Source organism: Xenopus laevis, chromosome 8S (assembly GCF_017654675.1).
Source record: "Xenopus laevis strain J_2021 chromosome 8S, Xenopus_laevis_v10.1, whole genome shotgun sequence".
Classification (NCBI taxonomy): domain Eukaryota; kingdom Metazoa; phylum Chordata; class Amphibia; order Anura; family Pipidae; genus Xenopus; species Xenopus laevis.
In genome coordinates, this window is record NC_054386.1 from 49,824,184 (window position 1) to 49,837,435 (window position 13,252).

Genomic DNA, 13,252 nt, shown 5'->3' on the forward strand with positions numbered 1-13,252 from the left:
CATGGTTGCTGGGGTAAATTGGATCCTAGCAACCAGATTTCTGAAAGTCGAGAGCTGCTAAATAAAAAAGCTAACGTAAAAGCCACAAATATTAAAAAATGAAAACCAATTGCAAATTGTCTCAGAATACTAAGAGTTAACTCAAAGTAGAACAAACCCTTTAAATATTAATTGATATGTCTAGCTAAAGAAGAAAATATCTGATGGTTCCTGTTGTTTTTTTATATTGGTGCATTAATAGTCTTGAATAATCTCCAATATATACCATTTAAATATCTGTAGAAATAAGTCCAATCAACTGGACTTGCTGTGTTTTTTCCTTGAAGACGTTTCACCAGTTATCCAACTGGCTTTCTTAATTCAGATTCTGAATTGAGAAAGCCAGTTGGATGACTGGTGAAACATCTTCAAGGAAAAAACACAGCAAGTCCAGCTGATTTTACTTATTTCTAAAGCTATACCATGACCTGGATGAATGAGAATTTAACTAAATCACATCTTGTTTCTTTCATCTTGATTACCTTTCCTGTCCTGTTTTACCTTTGTATCCCTTTGTCATTCTTAAAAATTCTAACTATAATTTTAACTAATTCTAACTTTTTTTGCATATCTTTTCTATTCTTTTCAGCTTTCACAGTAGATAATCACATAAGCCATAACTCCAGTCTGGGGGGATACCTGAGTAGTATGGAAAACAAGTCACCTTATCCACCTTCCCAAACCCCATCGAGATTCTCCCCAGTTCCTCGACATATGCTTGGAGAAGAAGATTTTACCAGGTAACAATTGTATATGAGTGAGAAGAATAATCATGCAATGTGGCAATGGAAGTGTGATGTAATAAAACTCTATACACACACATATAACTGTTTTTGATATTTATGTTTAATGTATAATTTGCATACAAAAAACGTAAAATTATAAAAATGTTTACATTACGCATATCATGCTTATAGCTGACCTGTCACCCACACATACAGTAAAAAGTTGTATAATGAAAGTATTTTGCAAATTAAACATGAAACCCAAGTTCTGTTTTTCATTAAAACATCCATACCTCTTATAAAGTTGTTTAAATATCTGAGCTGTCAATCATATATTTCCTGTCCCGTCTCTATGCCTGAGGCATAGAGGTGAGGCAGTCAATTACTTTCACTTTCCATTCAGCACTCCTAGATATCGCTGCACTCCCCACACTTAATAATTTTGTAGGGCACTGTGCATGGGATTAGTCTGGTGATATACAGCTTGCCTTAGTAATAGTGTCCACAAAATGGCACATACCTGTTTGCTGTAATTGTGAATTCCAAGACAAAAGGAAACACAATTTAAATGATATCTGTATAGTATAAAGTTTATTTAGTGCAACTAGCATAATAGAAAAGGATTTGGAACTATTTTTTGGGGGTGACAGGTCCCCTTTAATGCAGTTCCAACTACAGTATCAGTCTCAAGCAGAAACCTGCGCACTGGGGTACGTTTTGTGGTTTAGCGGCAGCTGGCTTACAGAAAGGTACAGCTGCTAATTCTTGCTTGGCCTACAGAACAGAGCTGACTGTTAATTTCAGTGAACCGTCTTATTTGTGACTTTGACGAGACTAGTACATTTGTGGACGTACTTGGTAGATGTTACAGTTAATGGCAGCTGGCTTGCAGAATGGATCAGCTGCGGAGTATCACTTGTTATGAATAATGGAGCAGCTTGTTTTACTGATCGTAGCTGATTTATAATTTCAGTGAACAGGCTAATTTGTGACTTTGACAAGAATATGTACATTGGCTGAGGTACTTGGTGGATGTTACAGTAAATGGCGGCTGGTTTGCAGAACGGACCAACTGCTGAATATCACTTGTACTGAACAACGAAGCAGCTTGTTGTGTTTTTTTTTTGTTGAGGAGAAATTGAGAAATCAAAGTTTGGTCAGACTGCAGTGAAATTTGACTCTAGTGTTTAACATTTCTTCATTTTTTTTTTTGATATAGATTATTTTGTTTAAACACTGAGTTGAGCAACAGTTGTGCAGTTTTCTAGTGCTGGGAAATGGACTGAATTGTTTTGCCAATAAAAAGAGAAGAAACTAAATGTTAAAATAAAAGGTTCAGGAGGAAGAAGGGAAAAAAAAGGAATAAGAGGAAAAAGTCAGAAAAAGAGAGAAAAAAAAGGACGGAGAAATTGTTACAAAAGAGGTGAATAAAAAAAAGGATAAAATAAAAAGTAATTGGGGAAAAGGGAAAAAAAGAGGGTGGCAATAAACTGAATTGGGAGGAAAGAAAAAAAGGAGAAAAAAAGAGAGAAATATAAACAAAATCTAAAAAGTGAGTAAGGAATAAGTAAAAAGTGAGGGACGAAGTAAGAGGCTGTAATTTCCTGGAATGTTAATGGTCTTAAAGGACTGGTAACATAAAAAAAATTGTTCTTTGTAACGAAAAAAACCCACCAAGACAGTTTTAACTTTTAAATCGCAAAGCTTTTATTAAGAAATTACTTACCAATTCTCTGCATACGCTCCTCTACAGAAACGGCGACAGGGCGACAATCCATCGTGCAGTGCTCGATTTCTCCTGCCTGGCTACCTCCTATAGAAGGCAGGGAGGAGAAATCAAGCGCCGCACAATGGATCGTCGCCCTGTCACCGTTACTGAAGAGGATCGCATGCTGAGAATCAGTAAGCAATTTCTTTATAAAAGCTTTGTGGTTTTTTTCTCGTTACAAAGAAACAAATTTTTTTTTTGATTTTTTTATGTTACTGGTCCTTTAATCATTTTACTATGAGGAATAAGATTTTGAAACATCTAGGGAAACTAAATGCAGATGTAGCACTTTTACAGGAATCTCATTCAAATGAAGCTGATAATAAGAGGCTCTTTAAAGGCTGGATAGGGGAAATGGTTTACTCTGCAGCAGTTAAAAAGAAAAATGGGGCTGCAATCTTATTTAGGAAAAATTTAAATGTTTACATTGTTCACATAAAGAAGGACAAAGAGGGTAGACTCGTCTTTGTGGAAGTTAAGATAAAGGATAAACTTTGGCATTTTGCTTTTATATATGCCCCTACTACAGCCCAAGAAGCATTCTTTTCTCAGATAACACATAAGATTTATTTGTTACCTAAAAAAATATTATTGCTGGGGGAGATTTTAATGAAATTCATAATTTTAAAATGCATTCAATATCTTCGGTTCCTTGTCCTTCTAAAGGAAGTTCCAGGTTGTTAAGCAATTTTATTAAAGATACTAGTTTAAATGATGGCTGGAGAATTTCTCCTATCTATCTGAAAAGGACATTACTTTTTTTCCTATCCACATAACGTTGGTGCGATATCGCTGTGTGCTTCCTCTTTGGCGCCGCGTCCAAGATGGCGGCGCCCATAGCCAACACACGGGTAGCAGTGCTGGCGCAATGACACTGGCATCTTGACACCGGCATGATGACGTCACGCACCTGGCGTGAAATTTGAAGATAAAGGCTCTTCCAGGTCACGGATTCAATGCCCAATTATAGGAATTGCTACCTTCGTTCCTGGGTGTTCCTAAATTATTCCTGAGTGTGTTCCTGGACTTTGACCCTTGCCTGAACCTGTTCCAAGATCCTTGCTGCCTGCCTTCGTACCTTTTGCCTGAATTTGACTACGATTACGCCTGACCCCTTTTTGGATACCGCAATCTTCGACTTTAAACTTAAGCTTCCTCCTTGGTCCTGACTACTCCTGCTGGGAGCTGACATACAAGAATTGATTACTTGTTTGTATCAAATGATGTTATTGATAAGATGGCCCAAGTTAATATAAATCTCATTGAACATTCAGACCACACTCCTCTTAAAACTAGTATTATTGGTTCACAAAGAATTAAAAGTTGTATCCTATGGTCATTCCCATCATTTTTATTGGATAGAAAAGATTTCATTGAATTGCTGGAAAATAGATCGACTTTGTTCATTAAAGAGAATGAATGTCATCAAAGTAATATAACCCTTCTCTGGGAGAATTTTAACAAATGATCCCTTAAAAATAGTGGAAATCTTTAAAGATTATTTTCAATCTCTTTATTCTCCCTCAGTCAATAATACTTCCTTCACACAGATTTCACATACTACGTTAGAAGCACTAAATAAAATAATTACTAAAGATGCTGTTAACACATTTAAATCTCTCAAACATGGAAAAGTGAGTGGTTTTGATGGATTACATCTTCTTTTTATAAATCCTTGAATACAACAATGGCTCCATTCTTGTGCAATTGTTCAATGATATTTTGTTTCATGGGAAAGATAGTTCATTCCCATCTGGTTTAATATCTAATTTGAGATTAATTCCCAAGGAAAATAGGGATCCCACTAATCCGGGCTCTTTCAGACCTATTTCTCTTTTAAACCAAGATATAAAAATGTTATCAAAAATACTAGCAGATAGGTTGGCTTTAAGTATGTCTTCTTCAGTTTCAGATGTTTCATAAAAAATAGGTCTGGTATTAAAAATATTAGGAAATTAATCCAAATCATTGCCTAAAATGATAAATAAAAAATAAAATGTTAAAAAGCAAACATTTCCATGTTCTATTCTCAAAATTGATGCTGAAAAAGCTTTTGACAATATTCTTTGGGTCCATCTATTTAATTGTTTGAAGGTTTTTGGTTTTCAAGGGCCCTTTTTTAATTATATAAAATTCCTTTATTCTTCTCCTATCTCACAAATAGTAGCTGCAGGCGAAAAATCTTTGCCTTTCAATATTTTTAGAGGTACAAGACAAGGTTGCCCATTATCCCCCCTTTTATTTAACTTGTCTTTAGAGCCACTTCTTAGATTTCTGAATAAGTCTGGAATTTTTGAAGGGGTTTACCGTAATATATCCCAAATTAAAATTATGGTTTTTGCAGATGATGTATTTAAGAGGTACAAGACAAAGTTGCCCATTATCCCCCCTTTTATTTAACTTGTCGTTAGAGCCACTTCTTAGATTTCTGAATAAGTCTGGAATTTTTGAAGGGGTTTACCTTAATATATCCTAAATTAAAATTATGGTTTTTGCAGATGATGTATTGCTGATAGGCAAAGATCCAAATAGTACATTACATAAAATCTTTGATGTTTTGGTTTCTTTTGAAAGGGTTTCTGGTTATAAAATCAATTCTAAGAAAACTGAAATTTTAAATGTTTCTGGGTACATTTCCAACTCTGTATTAAAAAAATCTGAAGCTGAAAAAGCCCAAATATTTTTTAGTATATTTAGGTTTGAAATTCCAGTTGATTTGACCAAGTTATATCACTTAAACTTTTCAGCTGCTATTACATTTCTTATTTCTCAATGTAAAAATGGAGCATTTTCTTCAAGATGCTTATTTTTTTCTGAATTAATTTACCCCTTAATTAACCTCCCATTATTACTTAGGCACTCTGATATTAAAGCTTTAAATTTTGCTTTATCGTCCTTTCTATGGAGCTCTAGAAAACCTAAGATAAATTGTAATTTCACCCATCTAAAGGTGGCCTAATTTTCAGAAAATTTAATATAGCCTCATTGGGGGGTCTAGATATACTAATATAGAAATTGAATTTTGGCATCCTTAATTTGGTCATATTTTATTGATTCTTCATAAAAAGTGGTGTGATATTCCCAGCTATTTCAAAAGTAATACAATTTTCAGAGACTATATGGGGCCCATTTTCTTAGTTCTAGTGAAGGAATAGAGGAAAAAAAGTTCAAATTTCGAATGGTCGAATATGGCTACTTCGACGATCGAATGGGCTACTTTGACCTTCGACTACGACCTTCGACTTCAAAATGAACGATTCAAACTAAAAATTATTCAACTATTCGACTATTCAACCATTCGATAGTTGAAGTACTGTCTCTTTAAAAAATTCTTCGATCCCCTAGTTCGCCACCTAAAACCTACCAAGGCCAATGTTAGCCTATGGGGAAGGTCCCCATAGGCTTCCTAACAATTTCCTGATCGAAGGAATATCCTTCGATCGATGGATTAAAATCGAACGATTATTCGATAAAATCGAAAAATAATCGAACGATTATTCCTTTCGATCGTAGGAATATCGGTAAATCCTTCATCTTCGATATTCGAAGTCAAAGGATTTTACTTCGACGGTCGAATATCGAGGGTTAAATACTGCAGACTAATGTGACATGTAATGTGACTATATTTATTCCGTTTCCACTTTCCTGGGTTACTGGCTCTTCATTCACATTGCTAAGGGCTATTGCACATGGGTTCTTTTATCTACCCTGCAGCCTCTCTCTCACAAGCCCTGCCCCCATTGTGGCTCACTAATTGACTTTTGAAATCAGCATAATGCTGGACTATGATCTTCCTCTGACAGCCTAATTCCCCTGTTCTCCTCCCAGCGCCTACGGTACTTTCATGTGACCACTTGCAAGGGAAAGTAAAAATGGGATATTATTACATACTGTATAATTATAAAGCACAAACATATTCTGCAGCACTGTACAGTAGAAGGCTGTATACATTGAGCATTTAGAATAAACAAAATATAACTGATACAAGATGTAAAAAGTGACCTGCTCAACAGAGTTTACAATCTAAATAGAGAAGGTGTTATTAGGAAGCATTTGAGGAATCTGGCAGAGAAGGGATATTTTACTAATCCCTTCAGCCAATATTTGCCCCATCTGAGATATTTCTTCCTTAAGCAAAGACTCCTTCTATCATCTGTCATCCAAGGGTAACACTTACTTTATATTCAACATGGAGGCAGCATGATAAAGAAGTTGCCCTCTCAAGCAATAACTAAAGCATTGTTATTTCCCTGCTGGTATTGAGCCCATTCGGATGCCTTACATGATGATGCTAATGACAATGCATGCATATATTAAATATATTGCATTTTTAAAATTTAAGGAGTAAAGAGAGCCACTGGGATATTCCTTGGAATCTTATTAGGCCCTGGACAACACAGGTATTTTACATTAAATAAAAGGTACAAATCTACTTTCAGTTACATACAGTAGAACCCCCATTTTACATTTTTTAGGGGAACAGAAAAGAATGGTGTAAAATCCAGGAAAATGTAGAATCAGGGAAATGCATTATATATTAGTGAGACCAGTGGTGTAACAATGTGCTACCTACCCCCACTACCCACCCACCTGCTCCATACTAATTCAGACAGCGGCTGGGCAAGGGTGATTTCTATGTCTGGACTCCCCCTGTTCCCGGGGTTCCTCTATAGTTATGCCACTGGGTGGAACCACAAAAAAACACACAAAAAATTAGGCAAATTTAAAATCAGGGTATGACAAACTGAGATTTCACTGTATTTACATAATAATGGCACAGTGAAGGCCAAGTGAATCCCTCTGGCAGGCAGTGAGTGCAGAAATTATATACACTGTACATATTTTTTCATGTGCTCGTGTGTACTTTTAAGGCCCCATATGTGAGCAAATCTAAGGATCAGTCATATAAGATGGTTAAACAATCAGTATTATAAATTAGTGAGAATGAAATGACATATATCGTATAAAATAAATACAAATATCAGAAGATCATCAACTAAATCATATATATTTGATTTCATGCCACAACTGGAGGCAGGTCCCCTGGATTACGATCTCAGCCTGGCAATTATAGGCCTGTAAATTTGACATCTGTGGTGGGCAAAGTATTTGAAGGCTTGTTAAGGGATCACATCCAAACTTTTGTCCTGGTGACATTATGAGCAGCAATCAGCATGGCTTTATGAAGAATAGGTCATGTCAGACTAATTTGATTGCTTTTTATGATGAGGTCCTACCAAATTGCTTTCAACCCAACTGATGCATCATTGTTTTGCAATCTTTATCTGACTCTACTTGAAAATTTTCTATTTTCTTTGCCACTGTTGGTGCAACCCTAACACTGATGCTATTCTTGAGAAATATATCTTGCCACATATCTTAAATACCAAACAGAAAAAGCACTATCTGTGACATTTCTGTAAAGAAAATTGTAAGTGAAAACAATAAGACTAGAGTCTAAACCTCGTTCAAGCCATTTTATTCTCTAGGTTCCATTGGCACATCACCGCTCTTAGTACTGGGGCAGAGTAGGAGGGGTGATGGTACTGGTTTGACTAGGTTATTGTACAGCAAGTGGGGTTTAGACAGAGAAAAAAATATTTTTTTCAAAATGAATCGATTAATAGTGCTGCTCCAGCAGAGTTTTGCGCTGAAATCCATTTCTCAAAAGAGCAAACAGATTTTTTTTATATTCAATCTTGAAATCTGACATAGGGCTAGACATATTGTCAATTTCTCAGCTGCCCTAAGTCATGTGACTTTTGCTCTGATAAACTTCAATCACTCTTTACTGCTGTACTGCAAGTTGGAGTGATATCGCCCCCTCCCTTTCCCCCCCCAGCAGCCAAACAAAAGAAGGGAAGGTAAGGTATGGGAAGGTAACAAGATAACAGCTCCCTAACACAAGATAACAGCTGCCTGATAGATCTAAGAACAACACTCAATAGTAAAAACCCATGTCCCACTGAGACACATTCAGTTACATTGAGAAGGAAAAACAGCAGCCTGCCAGAAAGCATTTCTTTCCTAAAGTGCAGGCACAAGTCACATGACCAGGGGCAGCTGGGAAATTGACAAAATGTCTAGCCCCATGTCAGATTTCAAAATTGAATATAAAAAAAGCTCTTTTGAGAAATGGATTTCAGTGCAGAATTCTGTTGGAGTAGTACTATTAACTGATATGTTTTGAAAAAAACATGTTTTCCAATGACAGGATCCCTTTAAGGTGCCTATACCTACTTTATGCAAGAAGCTGTACAGCAGGTTTGTACCATAATGCTAATAAAACAAGAGCATATGTAATTTACTTACCCTCAGAATTAGCTTTGTTGCTTGTTACTTGAGCCAAACTGTCCCAGTATCAAGACAGAGCTAGATGCATGAGTTTTTTTGCTGATTTTTATGAACTACAATTATGATCAATCCGAGAAATGTTCCATACAAACCTTTAAGGGTCTGTCATGGGAAAACATGTTTTTTTTCAAAACGCATCTGTAGTGCTGCTCTGCACTGAAATCTGTTTCTCAAAAGAGCAAACTGATTTTTTCTTCCCCCTCCAGCAGCCTAACAGCAGAACAATGGGAAGGTAACCAGATAACAGCTCCCTAACGCAAGATAACAGCTCCCTAGTAGATCTAAGAACAGCACTCAATAGTAAAAGTCCAGGTCCCACTGCAATACATTCAATTACATTGAGTAGGAGAAACAACAGCCTGCCAGAAAACAGTTCTATCCTAAAGTGCTGGCTCTTTCTGAAAGTCCCTCTAAGCCATATGAGGCTGCTGACTACCAGGGCCGGATTTCAATCCCAAGTGCCCCGAGGCCACTTACACCTCTGTCTCCCCACTGCCCACACACTTCCAACACCCCAGCTCACACACCCAGGGCTGTATTTAGGTCCGATGCTGCCCTTGGCACCGGACCTAAACACACCCCCTATGTGGTGCGCGTCACGTCAGCGCATCATGTGCATGACATCACGCGAACAGACTTTGCGGAAGTGACGTCACACATAATATAAATACTCCCCTGAACACACCCACACACCACACCTGTTCCCGGTGGCTGTCGATCTCTGGGACTGAGTGGGAGATTCAAAGGGGTATATTTATCAAAACGTGAAGTTTGCACCACTCCATTCATTTCTCTGGGATTTTTAAAAGAGTATTTACCACATGTGGTAGACCTGCGAGATAGTCAAAGAATTCTGGAGAATGGTAGCCCATACTTTGTCAGCTATTTTTAAACTTTCCATTGAGCCCGATCCTTTATCATTCCTCTTGGGTCTGCCTCTCAAAACACTGAAAACTTCAGTCTCAAATAAACTAGCCAAAAAAAACTTTACTACTCAACTGCTGCAGTCTATATAGGCCTGTCAAAAAGAGCCAAGTGCTGGAATATAGCCCCCAACTCCAAAGGGCACTCAATTCAAAAATTCAAAGATATATTTCCAGTCAATTCTCAAAGTTAAAAAATCACTTTTTATTCATCATAAATATTAAGAGTAGGCATACAGACCAACCGATACTCCGCCCTACGCGTTTCGCACCCACAGGCACTTATTCATAGGCATTACTGTTGTTACATTTGGTCACAAAATTTATACCCCAGGAAATCCCTCCCCAAACGTTAAAACCAATCACGTGCTGCCACCTCACGTCTCTTTTCTTAAAACAACATATATATCAAATTGGTCCTATTAGCAATATTTTTCTGCCAATACTCTGTTTCATCTCACAAGCATTTTATTAGGATACACATATTTAAACAAATATTTAAATGGCAATTACTGCCCCATTACATTATATTTTCCTCCTAATAATAGTGGAGAGTGGTGGAATTTCACTCTAGAGGACTGTGGTGATCTCTAACTTCACTCTTTGATAAATGTACCCCAAATTCTCTAGCCCAGTCTGAGTTCACATGAGGAGCATGCCACCCCCCAAATTTTTGCCGCCTGGGCCTTTGTGGCCTGCCCACAAATTTGGGCCTGACTATCAGTGATAAATCACTTTTGCTTACAGAATAGTTAGGTACATTTTCAAGATCATTTGCTGTCAAGTTTTTATATGTAGAGGCTCATAAATTCTCATATTGCAGTTCAGATATAACTTTCAAGAATATACAATGATATACAATGGGATCTCTTATCCAGAAGCTCAAAATAATGGGAAGGCCACCTAGCATAGATTCCATTTTAATCCAATAATTGGAGATTGTCAAAAATATCACCTTTTTCCCTGAAATAATAAAATAGCCCTGTGTTCTTGATCCTAACTAAGATATAATTAATACTTTGCTAAAGCATTTGATACAGTGCCACACAAAAAGTTACTGGTTAAATTAAGGAATGTTGGCCTGGAACATAGTATTTGTACCTGGATAGAGAACTGGCTAAAAGATACAAAAAAAAGAGTGGTGGTAAATGGAACATTTTCTAATTGGACCAGTGTTGTTAATGGAGTACCGCAGGGCTCTGTACTAGGTCCCTTGCTTTTCAACTTGTTTATTAATGACCTGGAGGTGGGCATTGAAAGTACTGTTTATATTTTTGCAGATGATACTAAATTGTGCAGAACTATAGGTTCCATGCAGGATGCTGCCACTTTGCAGAGTGATTTGTCTAAATTGGAAAACTGGGCAGCAAACTGGAAAATGAGGTTCAATGTTGATAAATGCAAGGTTATGCACTTTGGCAAAAATAATATAAATGCAAGTTATACACTAAATGGCAGTGTGTTGGAGTTTCCTTAAATGAGAAGGATCTAGGGGTCTTTGTAGATAACACTTTGTCTAATTCTGGGCAGTGTCATTCTGTGGCTACTGTAGCATGGTTGGGAAAATCATAGATGGAAAGTATATCCCTCCCAGAATCCTCTATGAAGCAGTGCAGAGGGCTGTGAAAATGAGGCTCTGTGTAGCAGGGAGATGATTAGCCTCATCTGGAGTAAAAAGGTGGGGGCTCAATTAAGGCTGTTCTCTGCCCTGGCTGAGAGAGAGAGGAGAGCTACTGGGGCTGTGTTACAAGTTTTTCAGTGTAACTGCATGTGACCTGTGTTGTTGAACACAAGGACTGTATTGCTGGACACAAGTTTTGTCAAGGAGACAAATTCTCCGGTAGCAAGGACTGGCTACCAGCTACTTCCCTAAAGTGCTTGGGAGTGAGAAGCTTGCAGGAGGAAAGCACAGGGAATCTCCAAAGGACTGTGAGTTAACAGTTTATTTTGTTTGCTGGACTTATATTGCCCAAGTAGGGCTGGGGATCCTTTGGGAAAAGGACATTTTTCTTTACCAGCACATGTGGAACTATTTTGTTTTCTGCCTCCTAAAAGATTATGAACTTTTATGTTGGTGTGTAAACGGGTGTGTGGAATAAAAAATCACCTGTGTACTGTCTACTATCTGTGTGAAAGGAGTTGCTGCTGCTGCTACTACCTAAAGAGTGATTCCCCACAATTGGTGCTCGGATGCGGGCAGCTCCTTAAAGAGACAGTCATATTAAAGGATTGTTATATCCAGAACATTGCCAATATGGAGGAGATTCTAAAAGAACTTGTAAAGTCCAATGCTCAGCAGCAACAGCAGCACACCAATGATCTGCTGCTGCAAGCCAATGCTCATCAGCAGTGGACTAATCAAATACTTGCAGAGTCTGCTCAAACAGCTTTAAAGGAACAGCAGGCTATAAACAGTCAGCTTCTACAACGGATCGAGACTATGGAAAAGTCCCAAAGTGGATCAAGAGAGCCCATCTCTGTGTATAAAAGAGTGCAAACCTCTTTACAAAAGATGACATCAGAGGATGATGTGGAGGCTTATCTCGCCATATTTGAAAGAGTGGCAGAGCGGGAAAAACTTTCACCTGACCAGTGGGCGGGGGTGCTTGCTCCCTTTTTGTCCGGAGAGTCGCAAAAGGCTTATTTTGATTTGAATCCTGAGGATGCCCATCAGTACCAAAAGTTAAAAGCAGAAATAGTGGCCCGGTTGGGAGTAAACCTGGCTATGAGGGCCCAGCGGGTACATGCCTGGACATTTGATGTGGTCAAACCTGTAAGGTCTCAGATGTATGACCTAATACATCTTGTCCAAAAGTGGCTACAACCAGAGGAATTAACTCCTGCACTAATAGTGGAAAGAGTGGTCCTGGATCGTTTTCTCCATGCTTTACCTGTTCGGCTGCAACGTTTTGCAGGCCAAGCTGATGCAACTGATGCTAACCAGATGGTGGCCCTGGTGGAGCGGTTTCTTACCACAGAGGATTTTCTTCAACGTTCAACAGCTAAAAGTGCTGGCCCTAAGAGTCAAAAGGCACCGGGTATAGGTAAAGAGCTACCAACCACTAAGGGGTGGAAAGAGGCCCCAAAAGGTGGAAATGATTCCATGACCAAGCCATTGAGAGGGCAAAGCCATAAACCAGATCTGCAAGTTAGGGATAGAGGACAAGTAATTTGTTGGCGATGTCATGAGCCAGGGCATATGGCAGCCAGTTGCCCACTTACCCTGGAACCCATGGATTGTAGCACTGCACAACCACATTTGTCCTTATTTGCTAAGCCTGTTTGTATTGCCCAACCTGGTGCAGAAGTGGAGCCACAAATGTGTACCGTCAAAGTAGACGAGCAGGAAGTTTCAGGCCTTCTAGACTCTGGAAGTCTGGTAACTTTGGTTCATGCCAGCCTGGTAGACAAGCAGAAGCTACAGTCATACCAGATGGGAGTTA

General features: G+C 38.3%; 1 protein-coding gene across 5 annotated transcripts in view; it reads left to right on the forward strand.

Annotated features, from left to right (window-relative positions):
- dlg3.S (discs, large homolog 3 S homeolog) overlaps positions 1-13,252 on the forward strand; it is a 146,381-nt gene that overhangs the window by 72,058 nt on the left and 61,071 nt on the right. For all 5 annotated transcript variants that reach the window (XM_041574420.1, XM_041574419.1, XM_018232928.2 and 2 more), the window contains one exon: positions 629-779. In XM_041574420.1, coding sequence (XP_041430354.1) covers positions 629-779 — 151 coding nt within the window. The remainder of the gene's footprint in view (positions 1-628; positions 780-13,252) is intronic.